Source organism: Monodon monoceros, unplaced genomic scaffold (assembly GCF_005190385.1).
Source record: "Monodon monoceros isolate NGI ecotype Baffin Bay Population unplaced genomic scaffold, NGI_Narwhal_1 Super_Scaffold_7, whole genome shotgun sequence".
NCBI lineage: Eukaryota > Metazoa > Chordata > Mammalia > Artiodactyla > Monodontidae > Monodon > Monodon monoceros.
The window spans coordinates 52,349,409-52,371,324 of record NW_021703784.1 but is presented as its reverse complement, the minus strand read 5'-3'; the positions used below and the strand labels follow the sequence as shown (position 1 = coordinate 52,371,324).

Genomic DNA, 21,916 nt, shown 5'->3' with positions numbered 1-21,916 from the left:
TTTGTTTTTATTTCCATTTCTCTAGGAGGTGGGTCAAAAATGATCTTGCTGTGATTTATGTCAGAGTGTTCTGCCTATGTTTTCCTCTGATGGTTTGATAGTGTCTGGCCTTACATTTAGGTCTTTAATCCATTTTGAGTTTATTTTTGTGTGTGGTGTGTTAGGGAGTGATCTAATTTCATTCTTTTACATGTAGCTGTCCAGTTTTCCCAGCAACACTTAACGAGGAGGCTGTCTTTTCTCCATTGTATATTCTTGCCTCCTTTATCAAAGATAAGGTGACCATATGTGCGTGGGTTTATCTCTGGGCCTTCTATCTTGTTCCATTAATCTATATGTCTGTTTCTGTGCCAGTACCATACTGTCTTCATTACTGTAGCTTTGTAGTATAGTCTGAAGTCAGGGAGCCTGATTCCTCCAGCTCTGTTTTTCTTTCTCAAGATTGCCTTGGCTATTCGGGATCTTTTGTGTTTCCATACAAATTGTGAAATTTTTGGTTCTAGTTTTGTGAAAAATGCCAGTGGTAGTTTGATAGGGATTGCACTGAATCTGTAGATTGCTTTGGGTAGTAGGGTCACTTTCACACTGTTGATTCTTCCAATCCCAGAACTTGGTATATCTCTCCATCTATTTGTATCATCTTTAATTTCTTTCATCAGTGTCTTGGAATTTTCTGCATACAGGTCTTTAGTCTCCTTAGGCAGGTTTATTCCTAGATATTTTATTCTTTTTGTTGCAATGGTAAATGGGAGTGTTTTCTTGATTTCACTTTCAGATTTTTCATCATTAGTGTATAGGAATGCCAGAGATTTCTGTGCATTAATTTTGTATCCTGCTACTTTACCAAATTCATTGATTAGCTCTAGTAGTTTTCTGGTAGCATCTTTAGGATTCTCTATGTATAGTATCATGTCACCTGCAAACAGTGACAGCTTTACTTCTTCTTTTCCGATTTGTATTCCTTTTATTTCTTTTTCGTCTCTGATTGTTGTGGCTAAAACTTCCAAAACTAGGTTGAATAAGAGTGGTGAGAATGGGCAACCTTCTCTTCTTCCTGATCTTAGTGGAAATGCTTTCAGTTTTTCACCATTGGGGACGATGTTGGCTGTGGGTTTGTCATATATGGTCTTTATTATGTTGAGGAAAGTTCCCTCTATGCCTACTTTCTGGAGAGTTTTTATCATAAATGGGTGTTGAATTTTGTCAAAAGCTTTCTCTGCATCTATTGAGATGATCATATGATTTTTCTCCTTCAATTTGTTAATATGGTGTATCACATTGATTTGCGTATATTGAAGAATCCTTGCATTCCTGGGTTAAACCCCACTTGATCATGGTGTATGATCCTTTTAATGCGCTGTTGGATTCTGTTTGCTAGTATTGTGTTGAGAATTTTTGCATCTATGTTCATCAGTGATATTGGCCTGTAGTTTTCTTTCTTTGTGACATCTTTGTCTGGTTTTGGTATCAGGGTGATAGTGGCCTTGTAGAGTGAGTTTGGGAGTGTTCCTCCCTCTGCTATATTTTGGAAGAGTTTGAGAAGGTTAGGTGTTAGCTCTTCTCTAAATGTTTGATAGAATTCGCCTGTGAAGACATCTGGTCCTGGACTTTTGTTTATTGGAAGATTTTTAATCAGTTTCAATTTCAGTGCTTGTGATTGGTCTGTTCATATTTTCTATTTCTTCCTGGTTCAGTCTCAGAACGTTGTGTGTTTCTTAGAATTTGTCCAGTTCTTCCAGGTTGTCCATTTTATTGGCATATACTTGCTTGTAGTAATCTCTCATGATCGTTTGTATTCCTGCAGTGTCAGTTGTTACTTCTCCTTTTTCATTTCTAATTCTATTGATTTGAGTCTTCTCCCTTTTTTTCTTGATGAGTCTGGATAATGGTTTATCAATTTTGTTTATCTTCTCAAAGATTCAGCTTTTAGTTTTATTGATCTTTGCTATCGTTTCCTTCATTTCTTTTTCATTTATTTCTGATCTGATCTTTATGATTTCTTTCTTTCTGCTAACTTTGGGGTTTTGTTTGTTCTTCTTTCTCTAACTTCTTTAGGTGTAAGGTTAGGTTGTTGATTTGAGATGTTTCTTGTTTCTTAAGGTAGGATTGTATTGCTACAAACTTCCCTCTTAGAACTGCTTTAAGCAGAGTTAGTTTTTTTTTTTTTTTTTTTGCGGTACGCAGGCCTCTCACTGTTGTGGCCTCTCCCGTTGCGGAGCACAGGCTCTGGACGTGCAGGCCTAGCCGCTCCACGGCATGTAGGATCTTCCTGGGCCGGGGCATGAACCCGTGACCCCTGCATCGGCAGGTGGACTCTCAACCACTGCGCCACCAGGGAAGCCCCAGAGTATTTTTAAGAAGTGCAAAACTGAAAGACTGAAAAGTGTTCTACTTCGGGAAATTATGAGAAGAATACATGATGTGTGTGTACTGGGGAAGGGAGGTGGAAGTGGGATAGGGTGGAGTGATACAAAAGCCAAGAGATACAGACACAGGCCTCTGTTTTGTGGTGTAGGCTCAATATTGAATTATCTAAGATTGGATAATCTATGCCCTAGTCACTCTCATTTTTTTGCTGCTAACCTGTGGGCCTATTCATTTCTCATAATCGATTATACCAGAGGGTTGGTAGGGAAAAGAGGAAGTAAGAATCATAAATCAATTGTGTTGCTCATTGGTTTTGGATAATGCTGGTGTGAAAAGTGGGGATGCGTAAAATCGGTGGCTAAACTGTAATTTTATATCTGTGATTTTGAGGCAGAGTGATAGAGTGGAAGAGAACACAGACTTCAGAGCCAGAGGGAATCAGGTTTGAATACGAGCTCTGTCACTTACCACCCATGTTGCCTTGGGAAATGTAATTGGTCTCTTTGCACCCCAGTTTTCTATATGTAAAATGGGAGAAACAATGAGTTTCTTGTTAAGGCTGTTTTGCAACTTAGAGATGAAAGTGTTTACCTCATACTAACTGGAGGCTAATATTGTTGTTGTTGTTGTTGTTTTTCGGCCATGCCGTGTGGCATGTGGGATCTTAGTTTCCTGACCTGGGGTTGAACCTGTGGCTCCCTGCAGTGGAAGCGTGGAGTCTAAACGACTGGACCACCAGGGAAGTCCCCTAATATTGCTTTGGTAACACTGTAATCTGAGAGAAGACAGGAAATACATTCAAAGAGATAACCTTATATACTAAGACGAGGTCATTTAATTTACTGGTAGGTCCTGATCTACATTTTCTTACTGGTGTTTATCTAGATGCAAGTGAAAAATACAAGATGGCAAAGTTTAGGTTTGGGACCTTTTTTGAGATAAACATAATATATTTGTCTCACAGACTTTTACAATTAATGATATTAAATATATAACTATCCAATACATATTTAAAGAGTCAAATATATTCTTATTCTGTAATACTGCCAATTTTGTGAAGGAGAGAAGAGACAAAAAAGAAAAAGGAAAAAGGAAACAAGAAGAATAAAAACCAACTGTAGTTGAGGGGTAAAGAAAGAACAGAGGACAAGAAAGGCTAAAGAGAGCAGACAGACAGACAGACAGACAAGAGACAAGACAGGCAGAGAGAGAAGAGACGGTTGGAAGAGGACTGACCAAGTGGAGAATCCGCCCAGACCTCTTCGATCCCTCCATAGCCTTCCCCTCACTACTTCTATTTGACAGCCAAAGTACTCTAGGCTGCCTGCTGTTCCAAGCTAGCTCTTCCTTTGCCCGATCATGCCACTACTATTATCTCTTGCCCAACATCTCCCCCACACTGCAGTCTCCTAATCAGTATTTGATAGGAGACTGGGCACATTGCTCTACAGCGCTCTAGGGCTCTCAGTAATTTAAAAAAACAAAACAAAACACACTTCCATTTGCATCTGCTTAACTGAGGACACCCTACGATAGAAATGAGGGAGTATGCTTATAGAACATTGGGATCTTCTTTGGGAACACATTTTTAGAGGTGCCTTTGAGAAATGTTATCATTTTAAGAGATATAAAGAGTGAATGATATAATTTCAGAAAATATACCGAAGGATAAATGAAATTAAATCAAGGGAAAAACTGCAGGCTCTGAGATGACTAACCCCAATTTATTTAATGTCTTTTCTTACTGTGTGCTGAGGGCTGTCCTCATTATCCCTCATGTAGAAGGGCTTGAGTGCTAATGGATAATTAATGACAAAGACTGGTATGTCGCCACAGTGCTTCACCAGGTACTTTTCATGTTCAGTGTGTAGATCAGCACCCCACTGTAATGAGAAAAAAGAAATTACCAAAGGAGAAGACAGAGCTGAAAGATATAATGCAGGACCTAAAAATAACCTGTATCAGTGCCAAGGGCTTCTTCTCCCTGAGGATCAGGGATGTGTGGAGCTGTCTGCTGAGGTTACACAGACAAATAAACTAGAGAGAGATGTGTTAACAAGAGCATCCAAAGGCCTGGAATGATGAAAGCTGAAACTAGTAAACACTATGCTTTCTGTGCCCCATCTCAGGGAGCAGCATTTAGCAGATAAATAGCATCTGTAGTAAAACACAGTATGCTTTCCATGGTGTATAAAAGCTGACTCAGAATCATAATTTTTATTAATATTGCCAAGAGCTTCTTCTACAGTTACTGTCCCTAAGTTTCAGGAAATTAAATGATGAAAGATAATATTCCTAATATTGAGTCTATCTCTGGCTAGATGGCTTCTCCCAGTGCCTTTTTTTTTTTGATAAAAGAGTCAACTAATATATCAGATGCTCTCTGTTGAATATTTAATAACACTGTTAATCTATTTATTCAGCAAATACTAATGTGCCTATTAAACCCCAAGTACCATGCTAGGTATTGGAAACTGGTAAGAAAAACAAAATCCCTGAGTTCATGAAGCTTCCAGGATGGGAGACAAACATTAAACAAAAAATTATACAAAGAAGTCAGTTGATTATAAATATAACAAGCACAGGGCACTCGTAACTTAAAGAGAGCATCTGACTTAACTGGGAATGGAACTGGTGTAAGGAATAGTTTGAAGACAAAGGTATTAGATTCTTAACATTATCTTACTATTCCCACTTGTCTGGCAATATCTTAATTATAGGAAAGAAGCACTGGCATAGGAATTATGTGCATTATATGCATGTCCACTGATAAATCATGTGGCTTTTCCAGACCTATAACCTTACCCATAAAATAAAGGAGTCCTGGGAAAAAACAAAAACACACAAAGCTCAGTGTTTTTCAAAGTGGATCACAAATCAGAAGCCTCTATAAAGTTCAACGGAAAAAGAAACGTGTTTAATGTGTTGCCTAAACTTACTTGATCACATAACCTCTTCTGTCAACTGTTAACATCATTCAGAACATACTTTGGGAAACACTGAACTAGTTGATTTCTACACCGATATTCTACGATTACCATTCTTTCTAAGGAATTTCATCTTCCTAAACTTGGGAAACTTCTTTATAACCCTTTTGTCACTGCTATTCCAAATGATATGATTCTACTTCAAAATTATTTTTCATTCTAAATATTTCAATGAGGTTAGGCAAACATCAAAAAAAGCCAAAGTACAGATATGCAAATACTACATACACACTGCTAGTAAGAGAAATAAGGTTATTTTAAAGGATTCTTAATGAAATCAGATAAATATGAGAAACATATTTTCATACATACATACATATATATATATAAATACTACCTCTGGAGTGAAGGTGAAGTTCTGGGATGCCTGCTTTAAGATCTCCACCGCCTCAGTATAAGAAATGCTGGAGAGAAACAGGGTAAAAGCAGAGAAAGGTTAATGGCTGTTGTTAACTAGTGCATCTGAAAACTGTGAAAGACCTATTCTCATACAGTCTTTGAGATCATATCTGAGTATCAAATGATTGTAAAAATGATTATTGAGTAATCAGGAATTAAGGTTGACCTATGAAAGTCTGATCAGCATGAAGAGAAATGGCCATTCAATAATCCCACTCCTGATCCACTTGCAGTGTACAGAGAGAAGCTAGTCACTTAAGCGAATAAAGATTTTCTCTGAATTCATGTTATGCTAATACCCTAAAAGGTGTGAAATACTGAGGCTAAAAGAGCAAAACTCTCTCCCTAAAGCTGTCATTCATTCATCCAACATATACTGAGCACTTACTATGTGCTAGGTATCATTCTAGGCACTGGAGATACAGTAAATAAAAACAAAGCCCCTGCCTTTATGGAGTCGCTATCCGTGTGTGTGTGTGTGTCTGTGTATGTGTGTGGCTATGTGTGTGTGTGTGTATGTACACGCACAATGGGGATAAGAAAGATAAACAAATAAACAGAAATAAACCAGGGAGCTATTGGTGCTATGAAGAAAAACAAGGCAAGATAAAAAGAAAGAAGGTATTTGAGGGGTGCTATTTTAGATAAGATGGTCAATTCAAGGCCAATTCAGGCCAATTCAAGAATGCCAGAAAATTAGATTGGAAAGGTAGTCAGAGGTCAGATCCTATGAACTCTTTCAGGCCATCGTAAGGCTTTTTAAATATATTCTAGTATTGTACGACTGTTTAGGAAAAATATCATTTTTGGTTACCTCAGTAAGAGACCATCATGCCTAACGCAAGCCAAACCAAGAATTTGTTTTAACAGTTTGGATAGGTGATATATGCACATAGTTTTAAAAAAAAAATCAAGGGGAATAAAAGAGTATACATCTTTCTTCCATCCCTGTCCCATAGCTACCTAGTTCCTCTCCTCACACACAATTACTGTTATTGGTTTCTTGTGTATCCTTCCAGAGGGTTTTATGCATCTATAAGCAAATATTAATACTCAATCTCCCCTTTTTTATAGATGGCAGCCATAGCATACATATCATACACACTCTTTTACACTTTTCTTACTCAATAATATACCTTGCAGATCTTTACATACCAGTATTTGAAGATCTTCTTCACTTTTTGAGCTATTACATAACATTCCACTTTGTGGATGTATCCTAATTAGTTTAACCAGTCATCTATCGATGGATATTTCAGCTGTTTCCAATCTTCTGCTATTATAAATCATGACTACATATACCTAATTTATGCTCATACTGATTTTGCACATGGAAAAAATGGAGTTGTTGGATTCAAGAGTATTTGCATTTGCAGTTTTCATAATTTTGAAAGGGTTTTTCCAATTTATGCCCACCAATAGTATATGAAAATGTCAGTTTCTCTATGTTCTCTGCAACAGTATTCTGCATGACTAAAAACAAAAATCTACAAACTTTCTGAAGGACTCTGAGTTAAAAAATAACCTAACAAACTTATTCTCTGAAGCAAAAATGAAGTTCATATCTATAATAACTAACTGGAAAGAGTTGTGTCATAGAGCACAAATAAAGCCCCCAAAGCTATATTTTGAGTGATAGGTTTTTTAGAAGATGGAAATTCTATTCAAACTAAAATCTAGTATTAAATAACAGATAATTTCTAAGGTAAGAATGGTGTTGGTGTTGATAGTAGTAATAATTTTTAAATGAGCATTTTACAGAAGGGAAACTGAAGCTTAGAGAGGATCAATAACTTGCCAAAAGTCACTCATGTAAGTAAGAAGTAAACCTTGATGTGCTGACTCCAGAGTCTAAGCTCTTAACTGCTGAGATAATGCCTAAACCACTTGGAGTTTCATATGTTCTATCAAAATAAAAGATAATGGGCTCTGGGTTCTGCCTTTGACTCTACCACTTAGTAACTATGTAAATCACTTCACCTCAATGAAAGCATTTTATAAATTTTTGTATTTTATACAAAACTCTAAAAATACAAACATTAAAAAATTAAGTATTTGTACCTATAAAATAAGGAGACTGGGCTATATTAAGCTCTTGTCTGCTTAGAAATTCTATTGTTCTATTCTATCAATTACTTGATATGATCTACTCATTATACTGAGAAATATAAGAGCAGTCAAAATGGGAAGCACTAGAATTTTGTGCCATTGATATGTTAGTTACATTATTAAGAAAAAAAGGACTCTCATGTCTAAATATCTCTTGTTATCCTAGATGTTCTGCCCCACACTCCTCCCATACCTTAAGTTGAGGCAGAACTTTCAAGTTCAAATTACAGTCCTGACACTGGATATCCTTAATGGCCTTCATCAACTCTCTACTAACTTTTCTTGGTATGTACAGGGAATAATATTTCTTCTCCTTCCCAGAAACTATTTCCAAAGTGCTCTGAGGAAAGAAGAAGACATTGTGATATTGTGTGATACAATATCAAACTACCTTCATATTTCAAATTTTCTGTTGTTAAATGAAGAAAATTGTTCTGAAACTGTTGGAGTACAACTGCTAAGTTACAGAGATTATTATTAGCATTCTTTGCCTCAAATTCACACAAATAAATGCCGAGCAAATAAAAAGGTAAGTATTCTATATTTTTAAAGCCTTAATACTATAAAGGAAATGTAAAATAAGTGTGTTCTATTTCTGCTTGATAAAGGCTAAATTCAAAGACTACACAAGTCCTTTAAATAATATACTTTCATATAAAACAATTATAACAAGTACTCAAGAACACTGAAATCTATTCAAAAGAATACAAGTCGTATGGTATCTTGCGTGTGGGTGTGGACATGTATGCATGTGTATTTCGGGGTGCATCTTGATTCTAATTCATCATGCTTAGGTCTACTCTCATATTCTCTCATGGCTTTTAAAATCTCTGGTTTCAAAGTCTACAAACCCCCTCCATCTCTGGTACCCTCCACCCTGAGAATCCTCAGCATCATGTAATTTACGTACACCCTCTGGTGTTCAGTCCCCTCTGTTTCTAGCTCCTGGAACTTCTCATATATTCTAGTGAACTCAACAATGCATTTAAAAGGATTTAATAATATTTTAACTAGCATTTTTAGATGTTTTGTAGCAGGAGGGTTTTCATGTTATCTAGTCTTTGACATATTGCTTAAGCAGCATTTGAACATTTCAACAAAATAAGACAGACAAGTTTTCACTTCATAGATGAGAAAACTGAAGCTCAGAAAGGTTAAAGATTTACTATTAGTCACATTCGTAGCTGTAATTAAATAATTATTCATGCAAATATTTAACTATTCATCTTTTTCTCTAGATGCTAAACTCCATAAAAGGACTAATCCATGCCTATTTTCACTACTGAATCCTCAATGACTAGCACAGTGCCTAACGCATAGAAGGTAGTCAATAAATATTTGTTGAAAAATATGAATTCACTCATTAATGGCTAATAAGTGGTAGAGGCAGGACTAGAATCCAGGTCCTCTGAAACACAGTTCACTATACTCAGTGCATAAGTAAAACAAACAAGCCTCTGACCATGCGGAGGTGACGACACCAAAAAAAAAAAAAAACATCACACATATAAATTTAATCTACAACTATGATTCGTGCTGTGTGGAATGGATGATGGTGATGGCAATGACTGATATGGCACAGCCCATGTTTCCATCCTGAGTATTTTACAGACATGGATTCTGAAGCACAACAGTTAGATGATACGTAAGGGTCATAAAGATAGTGGGGGAGCTACAACTACTCTAGCATTAATTCCAGTGCCCTTTCAGATATATGAAGTACACTGGTTGAAAGCATGAGCTTTGAAATCAGATGACCATGAGTTTGAATCCCCACTTCATCTTTTACTCGCCTAATATCTTTTGAGTTGATTCTTCATCTACAGAAGGGCAACAATAACTACTCACAGAGTTGTTGTGAAGATACAATGAAATACAATGTATTTAAAGTTTATTGCTGTCTGGCACATAGTAAATATTCAATAAATGGTGGATATTTTTCCCCAATCTTAGATCTTATTAGACAGAAGCTGGATAACTTCTCTTAAGATCTCCCTAGTTTTCTGTTACCAGTACAGATTCCTTGGGATGCCTAATTTACTTCTTCCCTTACCTACTTAATTACAACTTTTATCAATATGCTTACGTCCATAACTCTCCTGTAGACTCCAGGCCCATACACTCAAACTGCCTACCCAACATCTAACTGGATGTCTGAAAAGTATCTCAATCTTAACATGACACCTCATGATGATGAGCCTGACATCACCCCTCTCTCTCTCCACACACCCCCACTACTCTATGGCTTCCCCCATCTCTGTTAATAGCAACTCCATTTCTATAGCTGTGTAAGTCAAAAGGCTTGAAGTCACTCTTAACTCTCCTTCTCTCTCTTTTTCACTCTCAGTAAATCCTGTTTGCTGTATCTTTAAAATATATCCAGAATAGGACAATTTCACCTACCTCCATTGTTACCATCCTGGTCTGTGACGGTTAATTTTATGTATAAAGTTGGCTGGGCTACCGTACTCAGATATTTGGTCAAACATTCAGGATATTTCTGAGATGGTGTTTTTTTGGATGAGGTTAACATTTAAATCAGTGGATCCTGAGTAAAGAAGATTACCCTCCATAACAACATCCAACCAGTTGAAGGCCTTGCTAGAACAAAGACTGGCCTCCTCCAAGAAAGAAGGAATCTGCCAGCAGACTGCCTTTGACTTGGCTCCTCCCTGAGTCTCCAGCCTGCTGGACCACTCCAACAGATTTTTAACTTGCCCAGCCTCTACAATTGTGTGAGCTAATTCCTTAAAATAAATCTTTATATACACACATCGTGTTGGTCTTGTTTCTCTGGAGAACCCTGACTTATACAAGGTTCAAACCACCATCTACTTGCACCTAGGTGACTGTAACAATCTCCTACTTGCTTTGCTGCTCTCACTCTTGTCCTACTACAGCCAATTCTCAATAGCCAGAGCGATCCTATTAAATCCAATTGAGATCTTGTCAGATCTCTGCACAGTACCCTTCAATAGCTTTCCCACCTCACCCAAGTAAAAATCCAAACTCTTCACAGTGCCCTACAAGGCCCCACCTGATTTCCCTACCTCCCTCATCCTTTCTTACTTTATCTTCGTATCCTCTTCCCTTACTCACTCTTCACTGTTACTTGAACATGTCAGGCATGCTCCAACCTCAGGGTCTTTGTACTTGTTATTCCCTCTGCCTGGAATATTCTTTTCCCACTTACCCATATAACTAGTTCTCTTACTTTACTTTCTTGAGCTCTTTACTCAAAAATCATCTCAGTGAGATCTTCCCTGCCGTGCTATCTAAAATTTCTACCTCCTCATTCTTCCTTTGGCTTATCTTCTTTCTCTTCTCTGGTTTTTTTCCCCATAAGTATTACTCATTTTCACAGACTATACGTTTCACTTATTTGTCTCTTGGCTATTATTACCTCCACCAGAAATATAAGCTCAGTGAAGGCATGGAATTTTATCTGCTTTGTCCACTGTTTTTAAACAGTTTTTAGATTTTAGGACAATGCCTGGCACATAGTAAACATTCAATATACACTTAAGTGAAAGGAAAAGTTTCAAAAGCCTTCACTTGTACTTCATTGCCCTTCGATTCTGTATCACGGGGCTCCTATTTCCTCCTTTTCTGATCCCACAGCTGCTGCCTTGTTATTGGGTCAGGCTCAACGACTCATCATTTTTAACTGGTAGCCTGAAGGTCTAGGCTGATACCTGATATTCTCAGCTAAGTCTGCCAAGTTTTTCTTATTCCCCTTCTCAAGGACAGGTTGAATTCTTTATTCTCTTAGAAGAAAAACTTCCTAAACTTAAGATAGCAAGGGAAAAATGATACTAACTTATGTTCAGAGACAATTTTCTTTTCTTCAGATTATCAAACTTACTTCCTCTACACATTGTAAATACCCTGAACACTAAGTCTTATATGAATTATTTGTACTGCATATGAGAAGTTGCTTGCTGTTTTTTCCATATCAAGTATGTGTTTCATAATGAACTGTGAAAAGAATAGCCTATCTGATTAATATGGTTGGTTGAATAAACCACCAGTCCAATAACAAGTTCTACTTGAACAGGATTATAGTGGAAATGAAGCAATAATGTATGTGCTATATTTAAAACACAGATCTTTAGGTTTTAAAATAGTGGCTAAAAAAACAATTCAGAATATATTTTCAGATTTTAGCAAGCAAAGGTAAAGAAAAAGAAGGAAGACTGAAATAAGAGAAAAATAGAGGGGCAGACATTACATGTACCTATCTTAAAAGCATGTTTTTTAATCAAGCCAGATTTTGATTACTAAAGAATTAGTCTGAATTGTAGGAATATAGTTAATAATTACTATGAACATTATCTTGCTATGATTTATTCATTTATTTATTCATGAAACACTGATTATCAACTATGAACCAGACATAAGAGCTATAAAAATAATTAAAATACTGGTTTTCCTTGAGTCTAGGGAGTGTGATAAGAAGATATACAAACAAAAAAATTTAATACAGTGTGATAAATACGATGATAAATTATGAATAAAGTTCAGAGAAAGTATAAATACTTACATTAGAAAGTTGTTTTTTAGCATATGTTCTAATCTGTCCTTGGTAAGAAAAGAGAAAAAAGAAAATTTATTAAATGTAATTATATTCCTTACATGTAATTAACATATTTAAAGGGCTTCATCCACAAAGCTAATTACCTTTTGGCCTGGAGCTATGAATTTGTGACAGAGTTCAACATCTTCAGGACAATTCGAGAGAACTGTCATTGTTGTAGTCTTGAAGAGGCCCTCCATAACCTAAGAGAAATGATACAGAATTGCCTGACATGTAAGCTTCATGGAAAACCTGTTTAGGGCCCTGTAAGGACTGCTGTCCAGGTTTCAATGGCTATAAATCCATTAGGCCTCTTACTTCCTGAATATACTACAGCAAGTTAATTCAGTTTCCAGATTGATTAGAGGGAGCATCACAACTTCTCAGAGAAGGTTAAAAAAAAAAAAAGAAAGAACCATGTCTGAACCTTCTGTTAACAGTTTCAATACTGGTATTGAAGTGGGCTGTCAAATGAACAGCTAAAACAAACTGATGCCTCTCTAAATTTCAGTATATTCCCTTGTAGAGTCAGGACAGTTAACAGTACCTAGCTTACAGGATTGTTGTGAGAAATTATATGAGATAATCCATGTATAAGACTTAGCTTAGTGCCCAGCTCAGAGAAGCATGCAACAAACATCAGTTGTGAAGAGTGGAATGTTTTGAAAAGTGCTTCATTCAGTCATTGGTAAATGAAAGTAAACTTTAAGATTAGAGAAGCAATGAGATCTATCTACATCTAAATACATACATTTTTGCTTTGCTAAAGTATAAAGTAACGACACAAATCAGTGTATAAGAATTCGTTCTACCAGGGGTGTCCATAAAAGTCTTATGGGAAAAACTTGTTCTCAGAAGAAAAAAGTGACTGGAATGAAAAATATTTCTAAAATATTTTTAATCCAAACTAAAATTTTTGTTTTGATGTCAATGAAATCATATTGTGATTTTCAGATATGTCCTCATAAAGACACATACATGAATTAAGACCAGGCTGCCCCACAGGCAGGTATCTTCCTTTCCTCTCTGAATCACTGGATACCCTATCAACACTGGAAACACAGTGGGGCATAAGCGTCTGAGTAATTTAACATGGTCAGATATAGGAAAGAACTTAATTATCAAGTGACAACCAGATAGACTTATGTACATATATAAAATATTTTTCATTTCTTTTTATATATACTTTGCATTTTTATATTATACATATATTTTGTAGAGAAGTAAGGAATAACCTGATGAAAGAAGAGCAAAGGGAGGCTAAAGATGTTTTGACTTGAGGCTATAACCACCTTCAATCTAGCAGTGAGATAAAGAAATCACTAAGTAACTGAATGATTTATGAAGCGTTATATCCCTCAATCACTGCAAAAAGCCAATGTATATTGAGAGGAAAAAAGAACAGGTAGATTGGATAGTATGCTTGCATTGTTGAGGGACACAATACACAATCGGTAAGATGAAGACTTCAACAGCTGGGGCTGTTAAAGCAGTGTCTTTCAAGGGTAGAACATTTCCATTTGAAGAAGGATATCACTGGCTTTTCTAACCTTGACTTTCAGACTACACTCTGTAAATATATTTATAATAAAACAGAAACTTAACTGAAGGGTTAACATAACTCTCATGTTTTAAAAATATATATTTCTCAATAGTATTAAAATAATAATATTTAATTGCTTATACGTCATAAGAGGAAAATATCCTGTTATAATATTCTGATTTTGTATTTAAGAGACTGCTCTTCATCAAGATAATAATTTCCACAGAATTCAATTTATCAAAGGGAGAAAACTGAGAGAAGCAGGAGTTTATTTTTGGAAAGAATATACCTTTTTCTTCTGTCTTTAGGAAAAAGTTTATATTCCAATTAATTAAACTATTCAATAGTGTATGCCCTGAGTACCACTCAGTGGACGACCAAATAAATAAGAATTACTCAGTTATAGAATACATAATTATAGAGCAAATATTATGATGTTTAATAAATTCTAACAATCTATGTATTATCTTTATAATCTTTCCCTCTGGTATTATATTGGGCAGCGGAGACAGGGACAAGGCAGAAATAGGAGGTAAAACGCGTGGTTCCATTCTTTACAATACTCTCATTGCCTGAGTGAAAGAATAATGAAGAATTGGGTGGTGAGCTCAAACTGAAAGCTGATTACGGAATTTTACTGACTTGGTGAGGCTCAGATTCTGAATCCCTAAATCTAGAAAGGGATTAACTCAACAGTGTTCCTATTGACATTTTTGGCCAGATAATTCTTCGCTGGCGGGGAGGGGGCTGTGCATTGCAGGATACTGAACAACATCCCTAGCCTTTACCCACTAGATGCCAGTAGCAACCCGTCTTCCCTACTCCCCCACCCACATCCTAGTAGGGACACCAAAAATATCCCCTTGGGGACACTGGTCTAGAGAAATTGGTGGGAGATGTTAAAGGGGTATATGCAAGTGGACACTGTGGTGTGTGGCCACAACATCCCTTTAGGACCAAGATCTTTATCCGCTAGGAACAGTAACTGCTGATGGTACATAGTTGGGTCCCTCTTCAGGAACTGCCCAGGCCAGGAGGACTGCCTTACCCAAGGTTACAACCCCTTCCCAAGCTAGCCCGCATCCAATGACTGGCTCACAGGAGGAGGCACTTGCCCTCCTATGGGACAACTATGAAAGACCATTCTAGCTCCAAAGTTTCTCAGGGAATTGGCTAAGGAATCTGTTTGTAAATGCATCACAGTTTAACTTGTCCCTCTGCCCAATGCTGCTTTCTTCCTTTCCTCACAGATATTTCTCTTGAGAGCATTCCCCAGTAATACCTGCACACAAATCTCTGCTTTAGGGTTTATTTACTAGGAAATCCAACCTAAGACAGGATAATAAAATTGTGACTCCATTCTATTTGGGAGTATACATGGTATTTCTGTTTTAAGTGGAATTGGGTCATTTACTGGGTGAATAAGAGTAGAATGAAAGAAGTAAGAGTTGATGAAAACTGCTAAAATAAACATCCTGTAATTAGAATTCCAAACTAAGATCTTAACCAAAATGGTAGTGGATAGAGAATTCATAACAACAGTTAACACATTCTGGGTACTTACTAAGTGTCATGAACTATGCTAAGTACCTTATATATATTATCTGTCTAATCCTATGAATTAACATATGAAATAGGAATTATTATTCCCATTTTATAGATAAGAAAACTGAGGTTCAGAGAAATTAAGTCCCATGTCTTAGGTCACATAGCCAGTAAGTGATTGAGCTAATAATCAAATCCTGGTCCATCCATCTCCAGACTTGTGTGCTCTATATGGATTTATGGCCACAGCCTCCTGAAAAGGCTCCCACCCCTATTTTTATCTCCCTCTAAATCATTTTTCATAATGCTGCTAGAGAGATACTTCTAAAATATAACTCTGACCATGGCCTTTCCCAGCTGAGAACTTTCTCCTTTATCTTTTGGATTAAGTTCAAACTCCTCAGCATGGCATTTAAATACAGTCTTTCTTTCATGAGCTGACTCTTGACTATATCTCCAGCTTCATCCCTGTCCCAGAGCTCTGACAGCTCCTGTGGATGCTTTCTAATACTATAGCTATAGACATGTTTCTCTAACTATAAAGACGTTTTGTTTATTTGCCTAGCAAATATCAAGAGCTACTATTTACTAAGCCTGCTTTGTGCTGGATCCCATACTGGATGCTTTACATTATACATACATAATCTTTCATTTACTTCTCACAATAACCTAATGAAATAGCTACTATTATTCTCATTTTATAGCTGAGGAAGCTAAAGATCACTAAGGTTAGGTAACATCATAACAAAGTTAATGGCAGAGCTTGGACATGAACTTAAATCTGTTTGACTCCTGTACTTTAAAAACTATTACACTAACAGCATTCAGTAGATGTTTATTAATTAGTTCTCCATCTTCTTCATTCTATGAACACCTGTAAGGCACAGATGTCAGAGGTAAAAATGTATACAGAAGCATTTTAATGTCACAGATGCCTGATATTTAGAAACTATTTTAAAACTTGAGTACCTACCTGCATGAGATCTTGAAGGCTCTCAAGAAAAGAAATCTCTGCTTCTACCATATAAAACTCTGCCAGGTGTCTCCGGCTCTGAGAATTCTCTGCTCGGAATGTTGGACCAAAGGTAAACACTTGAGTAAAAGCTCTGCAATTCAAGATTAACAGTGTAAAAATAGGATTCACATGATTAATTTTAAGTATTTAAAATATTCAGTAAGCTCTTAAGAAAAAAAAAAAAGTTCTGCGCCTCTGTCTTGTCCACAAATCCACACATATTAGCTGCCACATTTCTTTAATGGGTGATTATAATAGTTTCATTAAAAATGTTACATTTATAGAAACCATTTTATTCCAAAGGAATTTGCAAATGCTTTACAAACCCTATGGCTTACTAAATATAGAATTATAACCACTTCTGGATGCACTCTACTGCAGCTGCCTTAAACAGCAGGCAACTACATTTCACAGCAATTGAGAACAAAGTAAAGGAAAAATACCACAGCCCAAGAAGCCACACAGAGAATCTAGATAGTAACAGTTAAAAGCAGAATTTCATGTGGATAAGGCAAGCCAATCATTTTCTAAATATATGAAAAAAAGTTATCAGATACGTATGGTGATTTGCCTTGTTAGGCCTACTCAAGTCCTTTACGCCCACCTAGGAGTTTTAATCAATGCTCAGTGAGCCCTGACATTTGGGGGGTGGGGTGGATTTTGAAGAACTGTCTGCTTTACTCTCTGGTTTTCAAGAAGGGCTATAGTTCAACAACATAAATGGGGAAAAAATTCTTATTTTTAAATTTCTGCAGAGAAGCGAACATGACACCTTCATTCTTTTTTTTTTTTTTTTTTTTGCGGTACGCGGGCCTCTCACTGTTGTGGCCTCTTCCGTTGCAGAGCACAGGCTCCGGACGCACAGGCTCAGCGGCCATGGCTCACGGGCCCAGCCGCTCCGCGGCATGTGGGATCCTCCTGGACTGGGGCACGAACCTGTATCCCCTGCATTGGCAGGCGGACTCTCAACCACTGTGCCACCAGGGAAGCCCCCTTTTTAAAAAAAATTTGCTTATTTATTTTTGGCTGTGTTGGGTCTTCGTTGTTGTGCGCGGGTTTTCTCTAGTTGCAGTGAGCTGGGGCTACTCTTCATTGCGGTGTGTGGGCTTCTCATTGCAGTGGCTTCTCTCGTTGCTGAGCATGGGCTCTAGGCCTGCGGGCTTCAGTAGTTGTGACATTTGGGCTCAGTAGTTGTGGCGCACAGGCTTAGCTGCTCTGCAGCATGTGGGATCTTCCCGGACCAGGGATCGAACCCGTGTCCCGTGCATCAGCAGGCGGATTCTTTTTTTTTTTTTTGTACGCGGGCCTCTCACTGTTGTGGCCTCTCCCGTTGCAGAGCACAGGCTCCCGACGCGCAGGCTCAGCAGCCATGGTTCACGGGCCCAGCCGCTCCGCGGCATGTGGAATATTCCCGGACCGGGGCACGAACCCATGTCCCCTGCTTCGGCAGGCGGACTTTCAACCACTGTGCCACCAGGGAAGCCCAGCAGGCGGATTCTTAACCACTGCGCCACCAGGGAAGTCCCGAGGACCAAGTAATCTTTGAATTTTAAGGTTTTGCTAGAACAAAACAAGAGGTTCGGGGCTCCTTAGCTGTTATCCTCAACACTCTTCATTTATCATCAGTCAAATAATACCAAGATCAGAAAACAGTACAGAAAACGGATTGTAGATATACATACCAGTATTTTTTTGTTGTGTTGTTTTTTTTTTAAGTAAAGATACTGTGGGAAATTAAACAGTAAAACAATTATAGTGGAAATCATGAGATTTATTTTTTCTTTCAAAGGCCATTTCAGTCAAGGCCTAGTTGGTAAGAAGCTTAGGAATTTATGTTTTGGTTCTACAGCCACCTTTCTGAGACCATGATCAGTTACCCTCCAAGAATCTTAGTTTTTAATGGAAAAACAAACCGTAAGAATTCAAAATATTACTATATAACCTCTCTCCCAAGATTCAGATCCAGACTTGCCTACTAGAATGTTCCTAAAAACACTGACCTTACCTTGTCCAAAACGAAAACTCTTGCCTTGCTCCCCAAAACAAGCAAAAACAAAATAATGAACAGTACATTTTCCCCAGCTCTGTTAATCTTAGCTAACCCACCTCGTCACCCAAACCAGATCCCCATCCCTCCCTCACTGCCCACACACTTCCCTATCATATTGATCACAGAATTATATTGTTTATACCTAGGGAAACTCTTGCAGATCTAGAGACTCTTCTTTATTTCCACAACTTTGTCTTGTGTCAACTCTTGTGTCTGCCACCTGCCTTTCTTCCTCCAGTCCCAAACTACTATAAGTTTTCAAACTCAAATCTGATTATATCAGCCCTAATTTAAAAATCTTCAATGGTTCTCCCCTACTCAAAGGTTAAAATTCAAACTCCTAACTTTGACTGGACCTTCCTTCACAAAGTCTTTTCTCCAGCACACTGAGGATACTCTCCTTACATGCCCCACATGCCTTTAGGCTTTTTCATTGGCTGTCCCCTCTCTGCAGAGCCCGTCCTTTGTTCCTCTCTCTCCAAATGGCAAATTCCCATCCATCCTTCAAGACTTGACTTAAATGTCACTTTCTCTTTGTAACCTTACCATACACCCCCAAATTCATTGTTCCCTCCTTTCTATGACTGTAACACTTTGTTTATACATTTATTATACAGACTGTATCACTTAGAAATATAATTGTGCATTTTGTATCTTTCTCCCTCAATAAACTATGAAATATTCTACAGTAGGAAAAATGTTTTATTCATCTTTGCAACTTCAGTGCCTAAGATAAAACAGGTGCTCAAGTTGAATGAATAATAATGAGGGTGACAGGCTTCTTCAGTTGTAAACTGGAAAAGCACAACATCCTTATAAACAGTAACATTACAAATAATGTACAGAAAAATACTCAGATATATTTTACTGTGGCTGTTACTCAATAGCTAAAATGGGTCAAACAATTTAGGTCTGCCCCAAACAATAAATTCAAAAATTACAGGACCTCGAGCTTCTAATCTATGACTATGTGATCTCTAGGTAGGTTGGCAATAGTATATTTAAATAAATAAAATGACATTCTTTTCTGGCACTGCATCACAGGAAATTGTACATACATGTTCACTAATAACAAAGAATATTCTATTGAAATTTTCCAGGGCATGAATAGAAACTCCATGGCATAGGTGGAATTTACTTTGGAGGCTCTGAGGAAGACTTCTAAGAAATGGGCAGTTATCATCCTGAAATACAAGGAGGCCAATGGGATTGCTGTTCAAAAGAGACACATTATATATGTATTAAGGTACTAGATACAGAGAAAACAACGGTATCTAAAAAGAACTACAGGTTCAAGTCACAAGGGCACCTACTTCTCACATGGATAGGGAGGGAGCTCCAAGATATTTAACAATAGGGATTTTTTATTTAACAACGGTTAATGATTTTCTCTAGCAATACAGGGTAAACTCTCTTGTATAAAATATAGAAGAGGATCAAGGATTTTTATTTTAGTAAGGATTAGATTCTAATTGTGGTACCCAAAAGTTAAGTATTATTCTAATAGGGTAAAGTAAAAATCAATGGCCGTGGTGCTTTCTCTGAATTAACAAAAAGATAAAATAAGCTGGAAGGTATGTTGACAAATTCCCTAATTTAGCATCAAGTTGTTAAGCAGATAAATGTTTAAATCATTCAATAAAGATCACCCCAGGTCAGCGTCCAGTGTTCTATAATACAGTAGTGAAAGTAGTAGTAGTGATAGTGGCTACCATTAGCAAGTGCTCCTTGTGGGCCAGGCATTAGATGTGAGAACCTTACAGTTAACTCCTTTATTATAACTCAATAAAGGATACATTGTTACTTCTATTTTTCAGTCTAAGAAACTGAAGTTCAGAGAGGTTAAGAAGCTTTTCCAAAAGTCATAGAGTCATAGCCTAACAAGTGGTAGAGGCCAGATTCAACTCTAGCTCTGACTCTAATGATCACAGCCTTCACTATGATATTAAAATAATGATGCTCATAACTGAACATGGACAAACCCAGTAAACAAGAGAAAAATTTGTAATATGCACTCCCCGCCTTCTCAAAGATAACTAGGGTGAGTAGTTTGGTATATTTCTCTTCCTTGTGAATAGCTTATTTGTTTTATGTATTAAAATTATAGCTCCCTAGGATATGTTGCTTTCATGCAAATAATGAGAAGATAAATTTTAATCAATATTTTGTAAACTTTAGCAAGACATTTAGCCTTTCTGGTCTTCAAATTCTTACATGAGTGGGAGGTGCAGGCAGTTTGGCATTATTCTCTAGTATCTTTTACATAATTTTGTTTCTAGGTCCATGTGAAATCACTATTATTTTAATTTACGCTGATTTCTTCTTTTTCCTCCGTCTTCCACACACATGAAAGCAATTTGCAGCAAGGCTTGGCCCAAGCCATAGTTAAAATAAGATCTGAGAACGAGGCCATTACTAAAATAAGATACAAAACCAGGTGAAAGGCCAGTACTGCTGTGAGAAGAGAGCAGCAGAGAAAGAAAACACTCAGTACTAAGAATCATTCTTGTGCCAATTATGGAGAAAGGGAAGCTATATATGGAAAGTCCATGAGCTTGGAGTTGATGTTTAAGATAACAAAAGTACATTCAATACACATCAGCTAAGATAGCTACAAAAATGGCTTTTTAAAAATAAAAAGTAAAGTTACCAAAAAATGGTTCTGCAAAGGTCACTTTCTCCCTTGTGTGGCGTTTTATGAAGCCCTAAATTGGCAAGTGGATTATTATGAAGTAGTCACTGATTGCTTTGCCATTTATTCCTTCTGGCCCTGAAATTTAAGAGCTAATCTTTATATTTTGAAAGAAAAGAGGAATTACTGCCTTTTTAGCTGGGGAAGAACTTATCCTTCAGCATAAGGGGGATCAGCAACTTTCCCTAAGGCCGCCCACTCCCAACCTCCTATCACTTCCCTACCGTCATTCAGGAAACATTCATTGAACTGAAGTGAACTCACAGACAACTTTAAACTGACTTTTAAAACAGTCTTTGTCAAGTGGTATTCCCATCATCCAGAAAACAATCATCTATATTACTACTGCTTTGTATCCACTGGATTATCAATACTGTGACATATTTGTCACTCATTGCTTCTACATGCCTAACAGAGTGGACACCAGACACCTCCTTTTCAGCTTACCCCCTTTCCTCTATCTTGAAATAGTACACTTGGTGAATGGGTTTATAAAGAGATGTAGCTCTCACCATCAACTCTTAACAAGATGTCTTAGCGAGGATGCACTGTAAAATCTAAAAATTTCTTCTTTACCACAACTGCTAAACATTTCTGCAAAATTAATTTCCTTTAACATGTCCTAAGTATCTG

General features: G+C 37.2%; 1 protein-coding gene across 5 annotated transcripts in view; it reads right to left on the bottom strand.

The window, feature by feature from the left end:
* The window catches only part of NARS2 (asparaginyl-tRNA synthetase 2, mitochondrial), a 136,296-nt gene that overhangs the window by 17,650 nt on the left and 96,730 nt on the right, over window positions 1-21,916 (bottom strand). For all 5 annotated transcript variants that reach the window (XM_029208121.1, XM_029208117.1, XM_029208120.1 and 2 more), the window contains 5 exons: window positions 16,500-16,632; window positions 12,543-12,641; window positions 12,406-12,443; window positions 5,692-5,758; window positions 4,113-4,250 (listed from right to left, as the gene is read on the bottom strand). In XM_029208121.1, coding sequence (XP_029063954.1) covers window positions 4,113-4,250; window positions 5,692-5,758; window positions 12,406-12,443; window positions 12,543-12,641; window positions 16,500-16,632 — 475 coding nt within the window. The remainder of the gene's footprint in view (window positions 1-4,112; window positions 4,251-5,691; window positions 5,759-12,405; window positions 12,444-12,542; window positions 12,642-16,499; window positions 16,633-21,916) is intronic.